Source organism: Corapipo altera, unplaced genomic scaffold (genome assembly GCF_003945725.1).
Source record: "Corapipo altera isolate COAL_440 unplaced genomic scaffold, ASM394572v1 175, whole genome shotgun sequence".
NCBI lineage: Eukaryota > Metazoa > Chordata > Aves > Passeriformes > Pipridae > Corapipo > Corapipo altera.
In genome coordinates, this window is record NW_020884942.1 from 490,527 (window position 1) to 515,102 (window position 24,576).

A 24,576-nucleotide genomic window follows, 5' to 3' on the forward strand; every position below is an offset into this window, starting at 1 on the left:
CCCAGAGTTGTTCCAGTCCCTCCCTCTCCAGACCCTTCCCCAGGTCCATTCCCTTCTCTGGACACGCTTCAGCCCCTCAATGTCTGTCCTGTAGTGACAGGGGTAACTGTATCTGTTCAGTAGACATAGGTTGATGCCGTAGCTTTCCTAGAAAACATAAAACCTCTTCTAGATTTCGCTCTGTTTTGTTGGGGTTTTCCGCCAGGTGAGGCACAATTATCTGGGCACCCTGTCATGCATTCCATAAATAAGAGGCAGCATCAGACCATGAGATCCCCACCCTGTTTGCCTGCTGATATGTTTCAAAAGGTGTTTGCTTAGTAAACACCTGCTCCACCCAGTTTCCCTCGATCAATATGGCCTTTCTGTCCAGGCTTCATCTGAAAACCACATCCACTATTTTGTTGTGGGCACCAGGCACTGCCTGAGGCAGAGCCAGGGCTGGACCCAGCACTTATGCACTCCTCCAGCTCAGATGCAGCAGCACAGGGCTCCCACTGGCCCTGGAGAATCCTAAAAACATCTTTGGCCATTCCCAGGTCAAACACAGCTTCCTGAGCTCCAGCAGCCTCCTTGCCCACTCTGCTCAGTACCGGTGAGGTCACACTGCTGCTGCTGGGTCCAGCTCAGGGCTCCCCAGCACAAGAGAGATGCACTGACTGGAGCCAGTTCAATGCGAGGCCGCAAAGGCGATGAAGGCCTGGAGCATCCTTCTTACAAGTAGCAGCTGTGAGAGCTTTTGAGTTGTTTATCCTGGGGAAAAATAGTCTCAGGAGGACTTCATAAATGTGTATAAACATCTGATGGGAGGGAATGAAGGCAGGAAGCCAGGCTCTTCTCAGCAGTACTCTATGACAGGACAGGAGTCAATGGGAGCAAACTAAACCGCATGAAATTCACCCACAGAAGCACAGACTGGGTCAGGCTGGAAGGGACCACAGAGGCTCATCTGGTCCCACCTCCCTGCTCCAGGAGGGTCATCCCAGAGCACATGGCACACAGTTGTGTCCAGATGGTTCTGGAATATCTCCAGTGAGGGAGACTCCACACCCTTTCTGGACAATCTGTTCCAGTGATCGGTCACTGCACAGGGAAGAAGTTCTTCCTGAATATCAGTTTCTGCCCATGGCCTCTTGTCCCACGGCTGGGCAGCCTCAAGCACAGCCTCTGACCTTTCCCTGCAGACACTGACAGACATAGGTGAGGTCCCCTCTCAGTGTCTCTTCTCAAGACTGAACAAGCCCAGCTCCCTCAGCCTTTCCTTGTAAGAGATGCTCCAGTTCCTTCATCATCTTTGTCACCCTCCTCTGGACCCACCCCAGGAGCTTCATGTCTTTTTTGTACTGAGGAGCTCAGAACTGGACAAAATTTAATGACAAGGGGGGGCTCTTCCTATCTCTGCTGTGGAGGGCCCATGGCATCTTGTGCTTGGGATGCCCACTTTTGTTTCTTCTGCAGACAGACCAGCAAGTCCTCCCAGTAACATGTAACCAGGTGTTTTGTTTGGAGAAAACAACAAGGATAGTCTCAGGATGGTTCAGAAGACCCTGGATCCTACAAGGCTCTGAGGGATCTGGTCTAATGTCAAAGTCGCCCTAAAATATAGAGTTCTTTCAGTGCCCAAGTCCTGCAAGCACTGCAGCCTTCAGAGGCTCCAAGACAAAGCCCAGGTTTGTGAGGCATCACCCTAATCTCTTGGAGGTCTTTGGTAAGCAAACAAAACCAATCAAAAAGAAACAGCAAAGCCTGTTCCTCAGGTAAGCAGGGATGTGTTTGGCTGTTCAAAGGGTTCTGATAAGGTGACCCAGATTAAAGAACAAATAAAAGTACAGTTAGGGGCAAAGTCCCAACGCCAGTCAAAACTCATACAAAGGAGCAACGGCGTCCTTCTCACCTAACCCTGAGCTCATCCACCTGCTCTTCAGCCTTCCCACTCAAGAGTAGCTCTGCCTGGTGTTGCCATAGGCTCTGCCTTGTCCCCTCTGGGACAAGATCCCCGTGACAGTGGGATCCCACACAGCACAGCAGCCACAGCACTGGTCCTGCACTCGGCTCTCACCACGCCTTGCTGCTGACTTCCCAGGTGGATGCGTTTGTTCCCTGAGCATCCTTCCACAGAGAGCTGGTATCGATGGGCACAGCACCACAGAGCAGGCTGACTTCCATGTCCCAGGAGAGCTGTTGAAAGCTGGTCAAATGAGCATGCCCAGCTCACTCTGCAAAGTGTAAAATTAACTAAATATCAGTTTAGGTGGGTGGTAATGGATGGCAGCAATGGCGGCGGAAGGGGAGGCCCATGGTGTGATAGATTTCAGAACGACTAGGAAAGCAAACTTGCACATTGCTGATAACACAGCAGGCTGGATACCCTGGGAGAGTCATCTAGAAATTATCATGGGTTGCTCCATGAACAGGTCTGTCTGGAAATGGGTCTGGAAAGCAAACAGAAAAGCTGCACAAAGGGTTTGCTGGCAGTGAGGGCACAGCTTGTCCCTCTCGTTTCTCTCCATTGGGAGTTTTGTGGGAATGTCTACAGACCTAGGAAATTGGTATGTCCCAGACCCTGGTTTCCCCAGTCCATCACTGCATCTGGGGCTGACCTGCTGTTGGGGAGACAACAAACCTCTTGTCTTTCCATCCCCCTTTGAGATCCAGCAAGCTCCAGGCTTGACATGGCCAAAGTGACCATGATGGCAGACAATGACAAAGAGAAATGCTGCTTAAGAAAAGCACAGTTTAATAAATAAATAGAATTAAATACAGGGGAAAACATGCTGATGTGATGTGAACAGGGACCTTGCAGTCATACCTAGGGAGGAATGGGACCCAGCCCCACATCAGACATGCCTTCCCTGACTCATCCCAGTGGCAACAATCCCCTTCCAGGTGCTCAAACTCTAGCTACCTGCATGAGGCAAAGGGACAAGTCTCCAGCCAGGATGCTCTGGCCTCAGGCATCTGGACTCCCACTGCAGATGCAGCCAGTGCCACCCTGGTCCTGCCCTGTGGGAGGGCTCCTCATCCCCTTGCACCAACCAGGATTCCTTGGAGGTCTACCCTACTATCATGGCACTGCCAAGAGGTCTTCTAGTCCCCCGTAACATGAGATCAGTAGCATTTTTACTCCTGGCCCTTCACAGGATAATTTCAACCCTGGATATGGCTTTTTTGGTAGCACATTGGTTTTCTCCCTCCAGCTAATGGCTTTGCCCAGAACTTAAGCAACATTGGCTGCTTCTTTTAGAGGTTTTGTTGTTTTTGCAGATGTCCTGCTTTGGCTTCAAAAGCAAGAAGCCATTTCCAGCAGGAACTCCATCTCTGCTAGGGAAACCTCTGCAGGCCATGCCAAACCCAGGAAATCCCACGGGGTTGCCCCCAGCCTCTGCTGGCAAAGCCCTGCAGCAGTTTCCTCATCTTCTCCGGAACCCCAGACTCTGCTCCCTACAAAGACACCTCCCTGAATGCCTGTACCTTCCAGGCTGCAGCTGCCTCCCTCTTGCCAACACACACAAGGACATTGGTGTGCTCATTAGCCAAGGAATTGTCACAGGGAGCAGCAGTGGCCTTCCTCCTGCAGCAGCACTGTCCTGGCATCCAAGCTCTAACAGGAAAACAGAGCTTTGCTGCTCCTGCCTGGAAGGTCCTGGCTGGCTCTCACCTTTCCAAGGAGATGTGTTGTGCTGCTCACCTGAAGGTGGCTGCTCACACCTCGGGGCTCAGCAGGGGGTGTTGGTGATGGCAAACAGAATTTGCCTCCAGCAAGACCAAACAAAAACCCACACACAGCTTTCTGCTGGGTTGTTTTTATGCTGGAGTGATCCCAACCCTGCAGGAAAAGGAATAAGGTGTGGATAAAGGCAGGAAGGTGGCTGGTGGACGTTCCAGTGAGGCTCAAGCCCCTGCAAACGCCAGTGCTTTCCCTTATACCACCCATTGCTCTGGCAACTGGTCTAGCCTCAGGGTTGGAAATCCAGCTCACAGGTCTCCTTTCCTCCTCCCCAGAGAGGCAGTCACCTTCCCACATGTTCCACTTCATCTCAACCCCTGGTATAGGCTTGCAAATGGATGAGAGATGGCTGCTTTCCAGATGCAGCTTGTCCAACAATCCAGAGGAAAACCCACTAGCAGCTCCTCTAGGCCATGGACAGGCCAAGCAGGAAAGCCATTACATCAGAGTGGCAAGGTACTGGGCGTCTCAAGGCTGGCTGAGATCTCCTTGCTCATCATCTGAAGCAGGGACAGGGGACAGAAATGGACTGGAGTCTTTGAGGCTTCTCTTCTGCGTTCTGCTGAGAACAGCAGTGAATGTGCAGCCACCAGAGGAGGTGCCCAATCCCTCCCACAGGGGCACCTTTTGCTCCTCAAGGGACACAGCTACAAAAGGTGCAGCTACCTGCCTGTATCCTGACCCCTATCCAGTCTCTGCAGGAGAGACAAGACCACTGGGTGTGATCTCAGAGGAATGACATCCCCACTGAGGCCCTCAGACAACTGGCCACAGGTGGAGTCCCATCCCATCCGGGTTGCACTCCAACACAGCCTCTCTGGGATACAGTGCAGGGTAGCAGACGGATCCTGAGAGAGCTCTTGAGGTCCCTCAGATGCATCCTCTGGCACACAGACAGAGGAGAGGTTGTGCTGTGCTTCCCATCACTGCATCCCTGCAGGAGCAGAGAACTTGGCCTTTTGAGTTTCTCTTCCACAGAGGCATCAAGTCATGCCCGAGAAAGAGGCTGCAAACAAGGATACACAAAATCCTGACTGGGATTACATGTGGAAACTGAACCTCCACGAGGTCACCAGGGAAAAATAGGCTTGTCCCTAGGGAAACAAGTGAGCTGAGCAGCAGCCACTGAGCAAGAGGAAACAATCAAAGATGAGCAAGATCAAGCCTGTCTGGGCACCCTCACACTGACGAGCCTCTGGATGATCCCAAACATTCTATTGCCCTGCAACCATAGAATGTTCCCCAAGGTCCTGCCTGGGGAATGCTCACAGACCCTCCACGACCTACCCCCCATCACCATGCCCCAAGCAGCCTTATTCAGCTTGGATTGCATGGAGCATGGTTGTGCAGAGGGAAGGAGTGGGAGAAGCACCAACTCTCAGTCCCTGCATCAGAGAGGGATTTGATCTCCGCAAGCGAGCTCACGTGTGGCTCTCAGGAGCCCCAGACTCCCAAATAAGCTGCCAGCCTGGGCAGAGAGCCAGAGCACAGGATGGGTGGAGAATGCAAGAGCCCCACAGCAAACTTGTGGTTTTGATGAGGTGGACAGGGAGAGGCAGCACCTGCCTGTGCCAGGGTGAGAGGAACAGCTGCCTCCCTGCCAGCCAGAGGGCAGGGAGGGAGCTGGGCCCTTTTGTCCCTCCAGAAAGCCAAAGTCTGGGCTGGAAGTGACTTATCTGCCCAGCATGTACTTCCTGAGCCCTGTCAAGGGAAAGCACATGTGGCCAGGGTCCTCTCCTCTGGGGCCAGGAGGCACATGGGGTGACTGGTCCTGCAGAGGGGATGTTGCACAGCCTGAGCCACTGGCCCTGGTGGCCCATGTCACAGCCACCCATCTCCACCTCCCCAGGTGTCTGTGCCCAAATAGGAGAAACATGCAGTCCTGCTCCCTGGGTCCCTGGTCATGCAAAGCCATGGATGATGCTGTGCAGGATGCTGGGATGAGTTTGAAAGGGAAGGATGTGGAAGAGAAGCTACTGCAGAGAGAGAAGACCCTGGCCAAAGGACTGACTGTGGACTTCCACTGTGGAGAGCAGCTCCCAGTCCTCCTTTGAGTTGTCTTAATTTGTCCACCAGCCAGCAAGAAGCAGATTCAGTGACCACTTTTTTGCTGGTGCTGGAAGCCAGTTGGCTTCCTAGCAGGGCTGTCCTGTTGCTGATCATCCTGGTGCAGTACAGGGCTTGGGGACTTGGCTGGCTTAGGGGAATATGGGAGGCCAGTCTGAAGATGGCACATACAAGACATCAGTGGTGCCTGGAGCAGCGAGGGAAAGCACAGGAGGGAGCTGGGGATTGCCATAACCCCAGCCCAGCATGGATGAAACCAGGCTGCATTGGAGAGGACTCCCTGTCATGGAGGTGTGACTCATCCTGCACAGACCTGAAGACTGTATCAACAAGATAAAGAGCCAAACACTCATGACTATCTCTGCTAAGAAAAAAAAGTAGAACACGAGAAGGGAAAAGAAGGGACAAGCACAAAGAGCAGAGCAGAGGGCAAAATTCAACAGGTGTGGTGAAATCAAGGAGTGACACAGGGACACACACATAGGTGGGGTGGCCCCATCATCATGCCCTGCTCAGCCTGCCCCCCCCCCGCATGAGTTGGCAGTGCCTTGCAGGGCTAAAGTTGCCACTCACCGGAGCAGAGCCTGGTCAGTCCCTGGGGCAGAGCTGGAGTGCAGGGCACCAGTGGGAAGGTCTCTGCTGTGGGATCACCATCCCAGCTGCCCCACCGGGGAGGGGCCTCTGGCTGCAGGCACACAAGCCGGGCTCTGGGTGTTTGCTTTGCATTCTCCCAGGCTGATGATAACCACCTGCTCCTCAGCCAAGGCTCCAGCTCACCATGCTGAAATTCAAGAGGTATTTGATCACGTAAGTGGATTTTTTTAATGTATTTATTTAAGTAAAATACTGTTTCCCTAAGTAAAATTCTCTTTCCAGCCTACCCAGAGGTGATGTCCTTGTGGGTCCCCCTGTGTTGCAAAACAGTTGGAGATTGAAGTGGTGATGGGAATAGGCAGAGGAGCATTTCTGCTCTGCGTCTGTGCAGTGCACTCTGGGGTGATGGGGCTTCTCTCTTCTGGTGGAGTTCCAAGGGCAGCAGGAAAACAGCATCTTTTGTAAGGCTGTTACCACAAAAGAAGGAGTATGGCAAAGAGAGAGCAAGTAGGATCATAGGCTCATAGAATCACAGAATGGTTTGGGTTGGAAGGGACCTTAAAGATCATCTCATTAGATCCCCCCTGCCACGGGCAGGAACCCCTTTCACTAGATCAGGTTGCTCATCCAGCCTGGCCTTGACCACCTCCAGGTGTAAAGGCAGGATGCTGGTCCCTCCTGCTGCATCCCAGGCAAGGGGATCACCAGCAGAGTAGATGTGGAGCAGAAACCTGGCTCTGTGCAAGTCTTTCAAATGGCCAGCCCAGTGAGTGCAGGTAGGGTGAGGTGCCTCTTCCACAGCCTCCGGTTTGGACAGGATGAACAAGGATCAGGGAAGGGCAAGGGTTGACTTCACAGCAAAGTCGTTTGGCTGGGGGAGAGCGTTTTGGGGCTGAGATGCAAGGGGGCTCAGGGTCATTCCCAGCCCAGCTGTGTCAAGGGTGGGGTGGGCACTAACAGAGGCAGGCAGTGCTCTTGTGCCCTCGTTGTGGTGCTTTATCTTCTCCTGAGTGTCCCACTGATCATTTTGCCCATTTTCTTATTTATAGCAAAAAAAAAAAAAAAAAGTCTCCAATTACTGGTCAGAGGAAGCAGGCTGTGGCTGGTGTACAGATGGTGTACAGTAATTCCCCGTGCAAAATTGCTGCTTCCTGGAGCACACCTGGGCACAGTAAAACAATAAAGTCTTTTTCTGCCACTTATCTGCCTGGTGAACTCCACCCCAGCACCTCCCACAGCAGGACCCTGCAGGGCTTGGCATCCACCTGACCATGGGCCCATCCCCTGCAGGGATTTCTGTGTTGGATTGGGACAGGGCACAGGTCAGGCAGAAGCACATCCTCCACTGCTTCAAGCAGAGGGAAAATAATGGCAGGGAAAAACCACAGTACTGCTGTGAGCCAGCAGCACCTGCTGCCGAGCAGCGCCCCAGGCACCCCCTGCCCTGCTGGGACACGGCACTGAGACACTCCTGGGGACATCATCCCTTGCAAATAAACCACCAGCACATTGGGTTTGGATTGAATCCCTTGAGCCAGCACAGGAGGATTCAGCTGCTGTGACTCTGCCACTGTGACCCCTCAGCCAAAGGCATCCCTAGGGTGCTGCATACATCTTTACACCCTGGTTTGTCACTTTTGGAGGTGACACAGGCTCTGATCTGAGGGGGTTCTTCAGCTACAGCCTGCCTGCAGAGGGGGGCATCTTCAGAGTCTCTGCAGGAGCTGGGCTCTCACAGCCCAACCCACCCTGCAGGGCAGTGCCGGCTTCCAGCAGCTCCGAGCGCACCTTGGACATCTTCTGGTGCTTTGGTCTTAAGTATTTAACTCTGCCCCAAGGCACTCATGACCCTGATCCCATCCTGGTGTGTTAAATGGAGAGAAGGCTGTGCAGGGGTTACCCACAGAAGCCAGCTACAACTCATCCAGCTGCTCCAGCCTCCAAGAGAACAGCTGTTTGTGCTACATGTGCCATTTAACCCTGATTTTGCTGCCTTCATTGCAACTTCTGGGTATCTTCAGCACAAACTTCAGTGCTGCCACTTGCTTAGCACATCCTCCTTGATGCCTGTGTGTCCCACCAGAGCCAGCCTGGAGGAAGGAAGGGCGGGCTCTGTTTTTCTGCCATCCTGACCAGACCCAAGCAACCAGCCGCGTGTTATGTGTTCTCAACTGGGTGTTCAACCAACACAATGACCATCTCAAAAGAGCAAAAGGACCTGGATCTTTCCCAGGTTCTCTACAGATCGAGAGTTTAGGACCTTTGTGGAGGCAAGTCAAGAATTATATCTATACCAAATACTTGAGGAGAAGATTTGCATCATTCTGCTTTTGTACTGGGTGCTTATACAGATTCCCCCCAAGAGAGAGTATGGATGTATCACTAAATGTCACAGTTATTCACCTCTTCATTCCTTTCTTGGTGCTTGTGGTAGGCTTACCTTGAGTGTTTGGAGAGTTGGATTGAGTTGCCGACCAGATCTGTCAGGCAGAATCATCCTGGAGCAGCTCCTCCCTCACTGCCTTCTCCCTCTTTGGTCTCTGACCTTTTACAGAGAGTTACTTCAACAAGCATTTCCTCATGCCAGCTCTGGGGCAGCCTTGAGTCTCTGCTTCCCCCTCTCCCTTTAACATCCCTTGGCATTTTATGTGCTGTTAAAGCATTTGGCATTTTTCTGCTCTGTTGCTTGTTGTGCCCATTCATCTCTGACAGCACGAGGCTCTCCTCATGCTGCTGGCATGGCCAGGCAATGAGCCACGGGCACATCTGCCAAACACCTGTCTCATCCAGGCTTGGCAACCTGCTCCTCAAGTGGAAAAGAGCATGGGTACCACCAGTTTGCCATCAGGTCTGGGGAGGCTGTGCTGCTGACGTGTAGTAATTACGTGCCTTTCGAATCCCCAGTAGCACTGCCATGACCTAAGAACTCCCAGTCTTCCCAGTCCCAAGTACTTTAGAAACTACAAACCTCCTGGGGGGAGCTCAGCACTTCAGCTTGGTAAGGATGTTACTGGGAGCAGGGCAGAATCATATGCATGAGTGTCCAAACCACTGGAAGCAGCACTGTCGCTATCAAACTACTACTTAGTCATAACAGTTGATGTTTTTTTCTGGAACAAATCCAATTTCTCAGTAACAAACCCAAATTTCTGACCTGTCCGACTCACATGACCACTTTGGACAGCCCACATTTGTGTCACTGCTGGCTCACCAGGCAAGCACTGCTCCCACGTGTCACAGGACTGCCTGGAGTAGGAGATAAAGCATCATGAAGATGAAGAAGCTCCAGGACAAGTAAGTCTGAGCAGGTCCTAGTCCCACTCTCTTGGTTCAAATCTGACCACTGCAGGAAACGAGCAACACCAACCAACACAGATTAGCTGTCAGAACTGTGGCTTCTAAGCACACTCTGACCAAATTCCTGCTTTCATTAACTCTTTCTATTTAGATCCCTCCATTTCATGCTCAGTAAAGCAGCCTGTGACCCTCCCTGCCTCTGAGAGGGGAGAGCAGGCATTTGGGGCTGGCAGGCTGGAACCCCCCACCCCAGCAGAGCCCACCCCAGAGGATTTAACCAGATCTTCAGCACAAATCATCTCCTGTTAGGCAACAATTGGCTTCCTGGGTAGAAACCAGCAGAATCACAGAATCATTCAGGTTGGAAAAGCCCTCTAAGATCATTGAGTCCAATTGCTCCCCCAGCACTGCCAAGGCCACACTAAACCATGTTGCCAAGTGCAATAACTACACGTCTGTTAAATCCCTCCAGGGATGGTGACTTCGCCTCTGCCAGGGCTTGATTATTGTTTCCATGAAGAAATGAAATGCAAACTATTTTTTTTTCCGGGAGACTTAGTCCCCCGGCTGCTCCACTAAAGATTAGGACTACAAGTAAACTCCACTAGGGTGTTGCAGCAAGTCCTACAAGCAGTAGAAGCTCCATGGCAGTGTTTTCTGTGGCCTGGATGTCACCACAAACAACCCAATCCCCCACAGCGCAGCACTGATGACCTGTAGAAATCACACTGCCATTGCAGACTCAGCTAAAACCAGACAAAAATCCAGGCCATGCACTGGAGAGGCATCGCTGGGGCCCCCATGGTGGCATCACATCTTCAGCCACTGCTGGAGCCTCTAACAGCAGGCACTGAGAGCAGGGAGAGCAGGGCAAACAAAGATTTTATTGTCCAGGTTGATAAAGATGGAGCCCTGATACTTCTAGACCAGGCAGGGCAGGGAATACGCAGAGAGCGCCTGTTCTGGTGCCAAGGTGAGAACACAGGCTGCTCCAGGAAGGTGTCCCTGAGCAGCCAAGGGAGTTGGCAGTTACCACTGTTTACTTTTCAGAGGAATATCTGTGGCCCATCTAGAAATTTCCACTGGGCTCCAGTGCTTGGCACAGCCTCGGAGGTTCCTCGGTTATCACTGCCTCCGCATCATTTCTGCCCGCACCTGAAAGAAAGATAAAGAAATAAAACAAGCCTCAAGGCACCTTTGCCTCACACGTTTCTTTTCACCATGAATGGTCTGAAATATCTGTTTCCTTGCAGGAAGCTGAATGCAGTCTACAGGGTCCAGCCAGGTCGGCTCTGGATCTCCTTCAGCCTCCTCATCCTCCTCCTGGTCGCCCTTCAAGTCGTGGAGAAGCTGCAGCCTTCCAGGTAGGTCCAAAGCAGGATTACAGAACTGCACCTTATCCTCCAGCCTTTTGCTGACCACTGAGGTGGGCTCAAAACCACCCTTCTGAAAACCACCTAACAGGGTCTTCCTTAGACAGGGAGAAAAATCCAAGTGGGAGAGGACTCTCTGAGGCTCCCACATCCCACCCCTATGCCCTGGTCAGAGCTGAGCCTGCTCTGGGGTCAGGCCAGGTTGCTCTGGGCTTTGTCCTGGCTCACCATAACACCCTACAGATCTTGAGCCCAGTTGTCCCAGTCTGGGGTTATCTGCAATTGTTCCTCCAGCTTCTCTAGGCAACTTGCTCTTCTCTGACTTTGCCTTCTCTTGCTTTGCCCCTTCCATCGTGATCCAGCAAGACAAAGGCACTGATGCAGGCTGCTGACCTGTCCTTCTCTTCTTCATAGAATCCTTAAAGGTTGGAAAACATCTCTGAGCTCATCAAGCCCAACTTCTTGCACCCATCCTGACTCCCCAGGGCAGCGGTGAAGCCCTACACCTACCAGCAGTGCCACCTACCCCAAGAAAGATGGGGAAACACACTTGGTGGTGTCTGTGGGAGGGCTCGGGGGGGTTCACTGGGCTGTGGAGGAGTTGCCCTCTGCACATTCCTTCTGCTCTCTGCAGCTGAGCATCTTCCTTCCCGTTACAGGAACTGCCAGTGTGAGGTGGAGCGTGACCTGCAGCAGAGCACGGGCCAGGGGCTCAGCTCTGGCCTCCAGACACCCGACCTGCTCTGGGAGGACAATTCCCTGCAGTGGCAAAGAAAAGCTGTGCCAGACCCCACTTCAACCGAGGATCTGCATGTCATCTGGGAGACCTCTCTGGAAAGCAGCCCAGGCAGCCAAGAGGAGCATGGGACATGGCAGCCTGTGGAGAGCAGTAAGAACGTGGAAGCTCATCTATTGCCCACGAGGCTGAAACCCCAGCTCCCTGTCCTGAGAAAAGCAGCCAGAGAAAGTCCTTCTCCGAGCCTTCCTGGCAGGATTGCCACAGTTTTGGCAGAAGCTGTCACAAGGAAGTTCACTGTCTTTGCAAACAGACTGAGCACTAAGGAGAACGGGCAAACGTCACCAGTCAGAATGACACAGGTGGAGGTACAGAACCAGTCTCAGTCTCAAGCCGTGGCTTCCCCCAGCCATCAGAGGAGCAGTTCACTGACAGATCCCGTCCCAAACTCAACTCAACCCCTGCAGGCAGAGGACTCTAACAAAACACGCCCAGAGACAGGATTTTTCCCAAACTGGACAGCAGCCTCTATGGTCGAGGAGGTGACAAATGGAGGAGGTTGGCAGGCCAGAGGAGTCACCCCTCAAGGGAAGACGTGTGAGCCCCAGACTGACATTGTTTTCCTCAAGGTGCACAAGAGCGCCAGCAGCACCGTCATGAACGTCCTCTTCCGCTTCGGCGAGACTCACAACCTCACCTTCGCCTTCCCCCTCGGCGGGGGCTTCCAGCTCTTCTACCCCCGCCACTTCATGGCGAGGTTCGTGCAGGGCTTCTCCCCCAAGAGCCCCCGGCGGTTCAACATCCTCTGCCACCACATGCGATTCCTGCAGCCGGAGGTACAGGCAAAGCCACAACCACTGGGAAGGGCGAGCAGGGGAGGGAGACAGGGGCTCATGGGGCACAGGATGGGGCACCTGTAAAGCATGTAAACTCTTCAGGGATGAATCACAGACAGCCAGGATTGCTCACGGGTACCTTTCACATTGTTGGCATCTCCTGAGAGCTTCTGGGAGCAGGTTTGTTGAGTCACTCTGCTTTGACCCATGACAAGATGGGAGACAGCATCTGTAGCTGTCAGCAGCTATCAATACCTTCTTGTCTGGTGGGCCCTTGGAGACATCCTGTTCTCTGGACAGGCCATCAGGGAACCACCAGAGGAGAACATCTAAAGTGCATCAGTTCAGGTCAGCCATGCCCAGCATCCACCCCTCTGGATGCCACTTGATGATACACAGGTCTTGGGAAAGGCAAGGAGACGGGATGTATCTCCATCCCAGAAAGCCCACACAGGTGTGGCAGCACATGGTGGGGAGGTTGGGTCACTGCTCCCCTCATGTGCCTCTTCTGGGGCTCTCCACAGCTCCTTGGATGAGCTGCACCTTGAAACCCTCCCCAGCACCCACCATCTCCCACCCCAGTGAGCACCTCTGCTTGCCAGGACTGCGGGCAAGCGGGTCTCTTGTCCCTACCCCACCTTTAAACCCTCCTTTTGCTCCTCCACAGGTGCGGAAAGTGGTGCCCAGCTCTGCCATCTACTTCTCCATCCTGAGGAACCCCGTGCAGCTCATGGAGTCCTCCTTCATATACTACAAGGGCGCATCAGCCTTCTCCCGCGTGCGCAGCCTGGAGGAGTTCCTGAGCCAGCCACACCTCTACTACAACCCCGCCATGGGCGACAGCAACTATGCCAAGAACCTCATGACCTTCGATTTTGGCTTCAACCCCAATGCAGAGGTGTCTGCTGAGCGGGTGCAACTCATGGTAAAGGCCATCGAGGCGTCCTTTGACTTTGTCCTCATCTCTGAGTACTTCGACGAGTCCATGGTGCTCCTGAAGGAGATGCTGTGCTGGGACCTGGACAGCGTCGTCTCCTTCCCACTCAACACCAGGGACAGCAGTACCAAGTCCTCCCTCTCGGACAGCATTGTGGAGAAGATAAAGGAGTGGAACAGGCTGGACTGGGAAATCTACACCCACTTCAACAGGACCTTCTGGGAAAGGATCGACCAGGACATCGGCCGGGAGCGCATGGAGCAGGAGGTGAAGGCGCTCCGGGAGCGGCAGGCGGAGCTGGCAAGGACCTGCCTGCAGGGCACGGGCAGTGTGGCCCCGAAGGACATCAAGGACTCTTCCCTGCGGCCACTGCAGCACGGCGGTGCCAGGATCCTGGGCTATAACCTCAAGCAGGGCTTGGATAAGGAGACGGAGCACATGTGCCGGCGCCTCGTGACCCCGGAGCTGCAGTACAGCAGCGCTCTCTACAAGAAGCAGTTCCCCCCAGAGCCCCCCGAGACCCCCCAGCCCACTCCCTCTGGGCAAGGCAGTGCCCCACAGCACCGGCTGGAGGGCACCAAACACTGAGCGTCCCTGCCCCCTCCAGGCATCTTCTCCAGCCGCCTTGGCTGAGGACAGTGAGGCACTCAGATCCTGGGCTTGGGGGCTGCTCCTGCCCTGGAGAGGGGGTGGGATGGGGGCTGCTGGCAGCCCCCAGTCACCTCTGTCTATGCAGGACTGTGCACAAGCAGGACGGGCTGCAACGGGGGGGGTCCCAGGGGCTCAACATGACTTTTCCAGAGGGAACTCCCCCCCTCCAGTCAGCAGCTGAAGCCTCGGCAGTGGGGAGCAGATCCAGGAAGGCAGCCCCAGTCCCCACGCCAGAGACTGCAACAGCCAAGCTGTAAATCAGAGCCGTGGAGTTTGATTTACAGCTTGGGAATGAGTCTGTCTGTCTGTCCAGCTGCAGCTCTCCTCCGCTCTGCCTTAACGCTACCGTGCTGGAAAAGCAGCCTCTTAATTAAAAATAACAATATCCACTGCCACTCCTTAAATTCCCCTTAATTACATCAGTTTGCCCCAGTAGACAATCTGCCTGGTAGACACTTTCCCCAGCAGCCCAAGAAACAGAGCCCAAATATCTGAAAACATCTTGAAAAGAGAAAAAAAAAAAAAAGGAAAAATCCAGCGATTTTTTTCCCCGGCTCTGTGGTGACGTGTTGCCTTCGGACGCTGCATTTATAGGATCAGCATCCTACCCTGGAGTTGATGCTCTGGCACCAGGGTGTCAGACTGCAAATTCCATACCCATGGGACTGGGGGATGTCTCATGAGCATCTCTGCAGCCAGACATCTCAATCCACTGTCTGGAGCAGCCATAGGAACATCCTACACTCTGCCTGGGGAAAGGGACCACAAGAACAGGGTGTGGTGGGCGAGTCAGCCTTACTTTTCGCACCCTGCACTTATCCACAAATCAAAAGCAGAGCCAGCAAATCAGCTGGGATAAATGGAGGCCCCACCTCTGGGTTTTCAGCTGATTGCCAAACCAAAAGAGGTTCAGGAAAAATTGCGGGGGGGGGGAGGATCTGAGCATCCCAGGCTCTCCGTGGGGCAGCCACCTCGAGCCTCGAAGGTTTAGGTTTACACCCAAAGGTGTCCTGTTTCCTGCTCTGTTTAACCAGGACAAAAGCCAGACTGTGCTCCCAGTGCCTTTTCCGGGGCAGTGTGAAGCATCAGGCCAGGCACGATGTGGGGGCACCATTTTGGGGGTGTTTGCTGCATGGTTTTTGGGGTGTTTTCATTCCATAAAGTTTAATCTCTGGGGCACATCCCCACATTGCTGTGTTGGTTCCTTCCCTCATTTCTCCTGTTGGGATGTGGTGTGGGCTCATGGCTTGCAGAGGTCTGGATCCTCTTAGGGTTCCTGAGGGGCCTGCAGGTCACCCCAGAGAAAAACAACAGGGATGGACAGCCCAGGGGCAGTACAACACCCTGGGATCATCCCCAAAACCCCTCATGGGACACAGCAGAGTGCAGGAAAGAGCAGGGCTGGGTGCCAGGTACCAAACCTGCATCTGACACCCTCACTCTGGATTTCAGTTGGGTGCCCCTTCCTTATTCCCTGTTTGCACCTCAGGAAATAGGAGGAGACTGTCCCTGCTCGAGCTCCTGCAAAGCTGACCCAGGGCAGGGACACTGGCACAGCCAGAGCATTGTGTCCCCCCTGTGCTCTTCCCTGTGGAGAGAGCCCTGGGATGCAGCATCCATGGAGGGCCGTAGGCCCAGCACAGCCTGGGGGCATCCCCGTTCACCCAGCAGGTGTTTCCCATTTTCAGGGATCAGATGGGCTGATATCCCTCAGCAGAGCTCACAGGACATCACTGACTCAAATGCCAACCACAACATTTTTTATTATTATTATTCCACAAACCACAATTTTATCTTTAGGAATATTTTGCATAGACAAGAAACGGAGCCCAGGGATGCACTTGCTCAACCACACTGGCTGCCTGGGTCTCTTTTTTTTTTTCTCACCACAGACCCTTTGTGCTCCATTTCTTGATGTTTTACAGCACCAAAACCCTGGCCAAGCACACCCCCAGAGGAGCAGGGTCTCCCGTGGCCAGTGAATTCACTTGCCCTGGAGCATTTTTAATTCCTCTCCAAGACCTGCCAGGTTCAGCCTGTGCAACTCAACATCCTCAGTTCAAGCCTGACTCAAACCCCACCACTTTTTGACCAATGTTCATTAATAACTCGAAAGATCAAAGCCTGCTTCCTCCCCATCCTAGGTTTCCAAGGCAGTTACTGGTTTATACTTTGGTTTTATGGCTGCAAGAGACCCAGTGAGGTTATTTCAGGCGTTGCACAACACAATAACCCAGGGTTGCTCAAGCCTGCCCATGTAATAGTCTTTCTGTGAGCTTCCTGGCAATACAAGACAATTAGCAATTTATGCAAAAGTGTTAGGTTTTTTCTCACCGAGCTAACAACAAAGGCTTGGAACATTTTGGGCTCTCCAGGGAGTCTTTCAAAGCTATTCCCAAAGGAGCTCAGGGACATCCTGCAAGGATTCCTTTGCGATGCTTTAAAACAGTTTCACCTGGTGGTAGGGACTGAATATGCAGGATGAGCAGCAAAATCTTCCATGCCTGGAAACTCTTCCCCAGGAGAGGGGCTGCCAGGACCCCCTCTGCCCCACGGCTCAGGCACGAGGCTCGGAGTTGCTCTTCCCCCCCTTCCTCTTCGTTTCATCACCCTCCTCGTGCACTGTCACCTTCACCTTAGGTATCTTGTATTTGCTCTTCTGGCTGTAGAGGAGGTTTTTCTGGAAGAGCCGTGGGATGTTGCCCTGGTACAGCAGGAGGGCAGCAAACATCCCTGGAATGAGAGCACAGACCCTTCCGTGTCCTGCACTGAGCACCTCCACCCTCCCAACGGCTCAGCCGCGATTTCCAAACCCACGACCTTCACCGTGACCAAAAGGCAGCTCAGCACCACTGAAGCCCTCACTGAGAGCTGACAGACCTCTGCTGTATGGCTTTAAGAAGAATTTCACCAGTGTTTCCTTAATGTAATAAGCTTGTTTTGACCCAAAAGGGCCACAAACCACCCCAGTAGTCTTTTGCCACACAATCATTCAGGTTGGCAAAGCCCTCCAAAACCACTGAATCCAACTATTGCCCCCCCCCCAACCCATATCCCCAAGTGCCCCATCCACATGGCTTTTAAATCCCTCAAGAGATGGTGACTCCACCACTGCCCTGGGCAGCTGTGCCAGTGCCTGACCACACTTTCAGGAAGAAATTTTCCCTGATATCCAACCTAAACCTCCTCTGGCATAACTTGAGGCTGCTTCCTCTTGTTACCTGGGAGAAGAGACCAACCTCCACCCTTCTTCACCCTCCTGTCAGGGAGTTGTCCCCACTTTCTGCATTCAAGGCAGCCCATATCCAGCTCCCTGTGATCATCCTGAAGCTCTGGACAACCCCAAACCACAGCTCAGCCTGTCATTGCTCCAAAACACCTTTGCTTTATCTCCCCCAAACTCAGGCCTCAGGTAGAGTTTTGCCCACGTCCTGTGCAGAAATTAGATTAAAAACTTGGATAGCAAAGAGATGACTCCAGAGACAAGGAAGCTGGAGGAAAAATAACACTTGCCACTGCCAAGACCCAAGTTCAGCCCCTTGCAGGAATGATTTGTGTTACACCCAGCATTTCTGCCTTGCCCACTGCCCCCCATCCCAGCCCCTGCCCCGGGGAAGATCTCACCTGCGAGGGGCCCCAGCCAGTAAACCTGGATGTAGTCCCAGAAGCTGTTCCCTGTGCAGTGGAAGGTGGTGGCTGTGGCCAGGGCAGGGTTGAAGAAGGCCCCTGTGAATGATCCGGCTGTGTGGGAAGAGAAACATGCCAAGGGTCTCACCTGCATCCTTTGGGACACTGACAAAGAGCTGGGCCCACAGACCGTGACCCTCCTGCCTGCCCAGAGCATCCCTGCTGCTGCCCAGCTCCAGCCCCTGCATCCCTCGGGTGGGGAAAATCCCACCCTCGTCATCCTGAGCTTTGCAGGAAGCAGAAAAGCTCAGTTTGGGGCTGAGAGGTTGCATTAGGGGACACTGAAGAGAAGTGATCCCAGTCCTGGGCCAACTGGCTTCTCAAGTGCCAACATTCACCTGCTGCCCAAATATCCTAAACTGCCGTCTTCATCCCAAAGTGATTGTTCCCCAAATAAAGCAGAAAACAAACATCTTGGCAGTTGTTACCTTGTTAATCGTTACCTCTCCAGTCCTAGAAGACGTAAAAGGGGCTGTCCCTCCCCCACAAGTTTGGTGTTTTTTCAAATGACTCAGGAGTGCTGCTCACCTGTGTAGGTCAGGAAGGTGACGGTCGCTGCCAGCGCAGGGACCCGGCAGATGGGGTGACTCTGACGTGACTTGAGGAGGACGAGGTGGAACAGGAAAGAGCAGGTGCCTTCCACGAGGGCAGCGTGGGGCAGGGAGGTGTGGATGGAGGAGCTGCACTCCGATGAGATCAGGCTCTGGATGAAGTGGAACTGTGTCAGCTCCCAGGACCAGAAGAGCTTGGTGACAGCCCAGCCTGTCCCCGTGCCCACACCCTGGGCCAGCAGCTTGGCAGCTGTGGCTGGGAGACTGGACTCGAGCAGCAGGAACTCCTGGACAGAGACTGTTGGGTTGGCAGATGCTCCATCAAAAGAGGCACCATGAACAGCGAAGAGAAGGAAGAGCAGAGTCAAGACCATGTCCAGGCCAAAGCCACCCCCCCATGGGCCGATCTCCATCAGCATCCTCAGCTCCAGGCAGCTCATGCACAGCTGTAACGAGCCAGCAAGTTCTCTGGCAAGGCAGCCATATGCTCTGGGAGACAGGAGCCTCTTGGAAAGCCACCTGAGCACCTGGCACATCCCAACAACCAGGAAAAAAAAAGCAATGGAGACATTGAGGGCGTCCATAGTGAGGGCTGTGCTGGGGGAGAGTCTGGACCAAACCCTGGGAAGGAGCAGAGGAAGCTCCTGCAGCTCCTCTTTATAAAGCTCCGTGTAAGCAAACGTGGCACAGCCTGACAGGCCTGGGAAATGCCACATGTGTGGCCTCTGCAGGGCAATGCCAGCTGCCTCCAGGAGCTGATGGAATCACAGCAGCTGGAGCAGCCAACACGGTGTTTGTCCCAGGAAGGAGGTGCCAGTTTTATCCTTGCTGGGCCCCCAAGCACAGCATTCACACCTGAGAGCCCCCAGCAGCTCCCCAGAGCTGCCAGGTCTCCCAAAAGGAGCAAAAACCTTAATTTGTTTTCTGCTTGGCTCCAATCCCTGTGGCTGCCCCATCCCTGGAAGTTTCCAAGGCGAGGTTGGATGGGGCTTGGAGCATCCTGGGCTAGTGGGAGGTGTCCCTGCCTATGGCAGGGGGTTGAATGAGATGAGCTTTAAGGTCCCTTCCAACCCGAACCATTCTGGGGTTCTATGATAAAACACAACCTACCACCCCATTCCCAAAGCCTGGGACATGAAGGGACCCAGCAACCTATCCAAGGGTTCCCATTTTTTCCAGAGAAGAGCCACTCAGCCACAGTAAAGTCCATCTTCAGCCAATTTGAAAACCTGGCTTGCTCACTGCTCCCCACCCTTGTCTTAATACCCTGGTTTGGTGGAGGTGGCACTAATTACATGTGCCATTGGTCTGCAGGTGGCACTTTTGCGACAGCAACATTTCAGCTGCTCCTGCTGTTAACACAAATATTGGGGATGGGATCTTTCCCAGCTCCACCAAAACCCTCCCATGGCATCATCATTACCTGACTTTGTAAACCCATTGAAACATCTGATCTCATTTGGGCTAAACCCAAACAATTCTTCCCTGTGAGGGTGGTGAGGCCCCGGCACAGGTTGCCCAGAGAAGCTGCAGCTGCCCCATCCCTGGAAGGTCACGCTGGAGGGGGCTTGGAGCAACCTGGGCTAGAGGAAGGTGTCCCTGCCCTTGGCAGGGGGGTGGAATGAGATGAGAGTTAAGGTCTCTCCCAACCCAAACAATTCTGTGATTCTATGACAAACAATTCATGTGTCTCCTGGGTCACTTCCCTGCTCTGCAGCAGCAGTAAGAACACCCTGATCCCACATTTTCCATCCCTAAAGGCAGAACAGCATCTCCTTCATCCCCAGGGCAGGGGTGATGGTGGGTGTCCCAAACTCCTCTCAGCTCCCCGACACACACAGAGCCAGCAGTTTCCATTAATGCCATTTTATTCCCAACCCCCATGTTATTTATAAAAGGAATTGCCAGGAAACACAGGTTTGAAGTACACTTGAGCCAGGGATGAGGCACCTCATACAGTTCAAACTGGCTACAGTGACACAGACTAAGCCATGAAAACCAGGAGCAGATGCTCCAAAGGCATTGGAGCTGCTTGGCCTCTCCCCAGACAGCCCTTGGCACGTTGGAAAAGAAACAGGACCTTTGGGGAGGGCATTTTGGGGATGTTGGTGAAAGTCTCAGCTCAGCATCTCCCCCTGCAACACTCTCCCTTTCCCTCTCCTCATCTTCCCTCCCCCTCGTTTCTATCCCCAAGTGCCCACCCCACAGTGGTTTAGGGAAGGTCCCCTCGGATCATTGGTCACAGCACTTGCTTTGGAAACCATGGGAAGTCTGAGCAAGGAGAGGGACCATGCTGCCAAAAGCCCATCACCCAAGGTCTCCCCTCCTCCCCCCCCAAAACTGCCCTGCTTTTGGTCAGCCAGCCTCACAACTTATCCCAGTGTGACCATTTTTAACCCAGTTCTCCCTCCAGGTGAGAGGCCAAGTGTGCCTCTTTCACCTCAAATGAACAAATGGTTTTGCTTGAATAACAGATGATAAAACATGCTTTAAGAGACTCATAAAATAATCATTTTGTCATGAAAACTGACCTCTGACAGTGTTAAAAGTGCTGGCCAAAGCTGCTCATCCCTGCAGAACCAATAACAAAAAACTGTAACATCACAATCCAGCTCATTTCTTTCCATCTCCTGTAACTTCTGTTTCTCAGAAGTAGAGAAACCTGCAGAGTTTTCTCTTTAGAAACAAAACTCTACAAGGACCCAGCAACACCAGCCCAAATCAAGACCCTGGAAGAGAACTGCCAGCTCATGGGAAGCAGATTGTGATACCCACGGTAAAACTGGGAAAAAAATTCCAACACCTTTTCCTTCCCCCAGGAGCTGATTTTTCCATTCTTTTCAAGTGTTTTAAGAGTTGGGTCTTAGGAAATAAATGTTCTGAGGTGTTTAAAAACTATCTGCCATTATGCCCACAGCACATCCTGCAATGGTGGGACACTTAACCCAGGCTGGAGAGGGGGGAGCTGGAAGCTGCTGATTCCAAGGATAACTGTGGGATTAAATAACGCCAGGGGCTTATTCCCTCGCTCGTGTTAGTGCTGACAGCAAAATCCACACAGCTTTACAGGGCTGCTCTTCTAGAAACAAGACTGTAAAAATTCAGATACTCCCACCAAAAAAACCCTTCTCTGTGGGTGGAACATCAGTGTCTTTTCTAAACCCAACTCGCTTCCAAGGCTGTCAAGAACAAAAACAGCTTAAAATGCAGATATTTAAATAGGGGATTTTAGCCATGGGACAGGGAACCAAGTTGGCACTTCCACAATTAAGAAGAATAAACACTCTCCAAAAACACAGGAACTGAACAGAGCCACCCACCAAGAGGTAACAGCTACAAAACCCCCCCAGTTATAAGGTTATTTTAGAGGAGTTTTGGTGGGCAGGGGGTGGATAAGAGCCCTCCAAGAGCAGCCACCTGCTCTCAGCTGCTGTGACGAGGCAGCAGGAACTGCAGCAGGTTTCCTCCCAGAGAGAAGCAGGGGAAAGGGCTCCAGGAGAGCCAGGAGTTAATTGTGCTTCGTGAAAAAGGCCAGAATCCTTAGAATAAACATTCACTGGAGGACAAAATAACAAAGATGTGTCATCCCTGGCTCTAGAAACCTCGAGGAATTCCAGGGAGACATCTGTGCTGAGGAAGGTCACCCCTTACCCAGTGTGGGCAGATGTTCCCCTTCCAGAGTGTCCTGTGGAGATTCCCTGAGTCACATCAACATCTCTGCCATTGATCCACAGTTACTCCAAGCTGGATTAATTATTCACCAGCCCTTCAGGAAACACCAGAACCTGGAGTGTATGCATTGAGACATCCATGAATGGAGACATATCCGGGCCTTGGAACAGACTGTCTGCTCTTCCAGGCCCATCCTTCTCTCCACTGACTCAACACATCTCCAAAGCAGAAGTCTGGCGGCCTGTTATGTCCTAAAGAGAATGAGCAACCAGTAACTTCCCAGTGGGAAAATCCCATTAAAAAATAACTATGAAAAAAAAGAAGTCATCAGTCCTTACACGCTGTTTCAATACTCGGGTCAATGGGTAACTGAGACTTGAAATCAAGGTTGGCTGTTGGACTTGATGATCTTAAAGGCCTTTTCCAACCTTAACAAATCTGTGAATGTAAGTTATGATGTGCTGCAAGATATTCCTCCTGCAGACACCAGTCGGAAAAAGCAGCATCACCACTGGGATACGGGAACAACAGCATGAGGAGCTGTACTGCCCCGCCCTGCTCCCTTGTAGGTAGAGAAGTTACAATCAGAAATTCATTGTTCTCAGTTGTTGGTATTTTCCCCTCCCTCCTCTTTTTTCTTTGAGGAAAAATGTCTTTCCTTAGGCTGAATTCCAAGTAGCGAGAGAATCTCTTGGTAAAACCTGCTTCCTCCACACATCTGGAAAGGAACACCAAGAGTTCAGCTGAGCTCAGCACACTTTCACTTCACTTTCTCACATGACTGAGGACGGCTATTTTTATTAAAGACAATCTTGAGAGCAAAATCCAAGTTATAGAAAAAGGAAAAAATGCAGCTGTACAAACCCCTGGGAGCAGCAGCTGCAGACACTGCTGTGCCCCAGCCCAGGAGCCACAGGAACTGCACTGCACCCGACCATGTTCTTCAGGCACCACTGGGAAAATGCCAGTGAAAGGAAGATCCGCAGTTTTCAGCCATCCTGTTTTTAACCAGTGTGTGGCTCAGCTTTGCAGTACACTCACTGCAACCAAACAGCAGCCCCGAAAGGGAGAAACTGCTGACCCCAAACTGACTCTCTTCAAGAACATTGTTTTAAATACTCAACCTTGAATAAACTGATCCCCAAACACGGAGCTCCTCCTGAGTTTAGTCTCAGGCAGGTACTTGTAAGGGATGACCAAGTTCACACAAGGTTGACGAAGATTTATCAGGGACATGCAACTTTGAGCTGTGCAAACCATCATCAGCCCAAACCCATCTCTTCAAGTAGCTCAAACACCAAAATACAGATAATACTGAGTTCCACTGAGCACCTTCTCCCTCCTCCTGTTCACTTCTTCCCCCATAAATTAAATGCCAAATCACTTTAATGCAGTGTTACAGAAACATCAGTTTAAATGCATTAAGGGTCAACTATATATAAAGACAAAGAAGCTACAAAAACTGATGAACCTGAGGAGAACAACTGGGCAAACCAACTTTCTTGTGTCTGGGTGAAACAGTTGCTGGAGACAAGTGGTTTCTTCATTTCCCTTTGTCAGTGGTATGAGCAAAGCTTGTACAACATGCAAGAAAGGGGAAGAGCCCATTTCCCAACAACACATGGGAAACACAGGACACGGTGAGTCCTTGACATTCACAACTCAGACAGGAAACTTCATCTGGAATCAAATAAACCGGACTCAAACCTGAAGTAAATCATTAGATGTCCTTGGCTTGAGCTGGACTGGCAGGCCTAGACCCCACACCATTTTTGTAGGTTCATTGAAAAGCAAGAGTGACTCCCTAGAGCCATGGAGGCCAAGGATGCCATCCCAAGTCCTCAGAGAGCTGTGGACACTCCACGTCCTCCTTCTGATGGTCAAACGCTGATCAGCGGAGACAGCGCAAATCCAGGAGCCACATCTTCCCAGCAGCCACCAGGACAGCTCAAGGCCTGTGCTTCCCATGCTGTAATGTTTATATGCAGGATATGGATGATCTCCAATAAAGCAGCTCGTTTGGAATAGCCACGGAACTGCCACGACCGCAGTTCACTGGCCCGTCAGTCCCACCCTGGTCATGGCAAACAGACGGTGGAAAATGTGGCTGTGACAAACCAGGGTGACCTCTGCCTTGCTCCCTTCACAAGGAAATGAGGGATCTCTCTTCCACAATGGGTGTAAAAGGGTGTCCCAGAGCTGCTGTCCTCCCATAAGGTAATCCAGAGCTTTTTGTGGGGGGCACAGCCGTTCCCTAGCACTGCATGGCAGGAAGGAGAGCTTGTGGCAACCCCAAGGCAGGCACAGACACTGATGAGTAACAACATTTTAAAAGAAACAGGTTGGTATAGCATGAAATTATATCCACTACCATTAAAGCCTAATTACAAATACATTCTGTTAATCTCAGTAAGACACATGAACTCTTTCAGCTACTCTTGTCTTCAA

The 24,576-nt window shown here is 52.3% G+C and overlaps 2 protein-coding genes across 3 annotated transcripts in view; one reads left to right on the top strand and one right to left on the bottom strand.

Annotated features, from left to right (window-relative positions):
• The window catches only part of LOC113955832 (galactose-3-O-sulfotransferase 2-like), a 15,623-nt gene extending 1,346 nt beyond the window's left edge, over positions 1 to 14,277 (top strand). The window contains exons 1-4 of one of the 2 annotated variants that reach the window (XM_027661742.1): positions 6,528 to 6,601; positions 10,939 to 11,049; positions 11,718 to 12,630; positions 13,298 to 14,277. In XM_027661742.1, coding sequence (XP_027517543.1) covers positions 6,573 to 6,601; positions 10,939 to 11,049; positions 11,718 to 12,630; positions 13,298 to 14,155 — 1,911 coding nt within the window. In that variant the 5' untranslated portion in view covers positions 6,528 to 6,572 and the 3' untranslated portion in view covers positions 14,156 to 14,277. Of the gene's footprint in view, positions 1 to 6,527; positions 6,602 to 10,938; positions 11,050 to 11,717; positions 12,631 to 13,297 lie in introns of those variants that run through there. The other variant, XM_027661743.1, reaches the window with a different exon arrangement.
• Positions 14,278 to 16,061: 1,784 nt separating this feature from the next.
• LOC113955834 (aquaporin-12-like) lies at positions 16,062 to 19,476 on the bottom strand. Its single transcript, XM_027661746.1, has 3 exons — positions 18,434 to 19,476; positions 17,843 to 17,959; positions 16,062 to 16,951 (listed from the first exon to the last, which is right to left on the bottom strand). The coding sequence occupies exons 1-3, from the start codon at positions 19,170 to 19,172 to the stop codon at positions 16,776 to 16,778; spliced, it is 1,032 nt and encodes a 343-aa protein (XP_027517547.1). The 5' UTR covers positions 19,173 to 19,476; the 3' UTR covers positions 16,062 to 16,775.
• Positions 19,477 to 24,576: the final 5,100 nt, after the last annotated feature.

Bases quoted from the DNA above. Each gene is read 5' to 3' on its own strand.
- LOC113955834 (XM_027661746.1), bottom strand. From the start codon at position 19,172: ATGTGGCATTTCCCAGGCCTGTCAGGCTGTGCCACGTTTGCTTACACG. The intron at 17,960-18,433 runs GTGAGCAGCACT...CTTCCCACACAG, and splicing joins CACCTTCCTGACCTACACAG to CCGGATCATTCACAGGGGCC. The intron at 16,952-17,842 runs GTGAGATCTTCC...CTCTCATTCCAG, and splicing joins CTGGCTGGGGCCCCTCGCAG to GGATGTTTGCTGCCCTCCTG.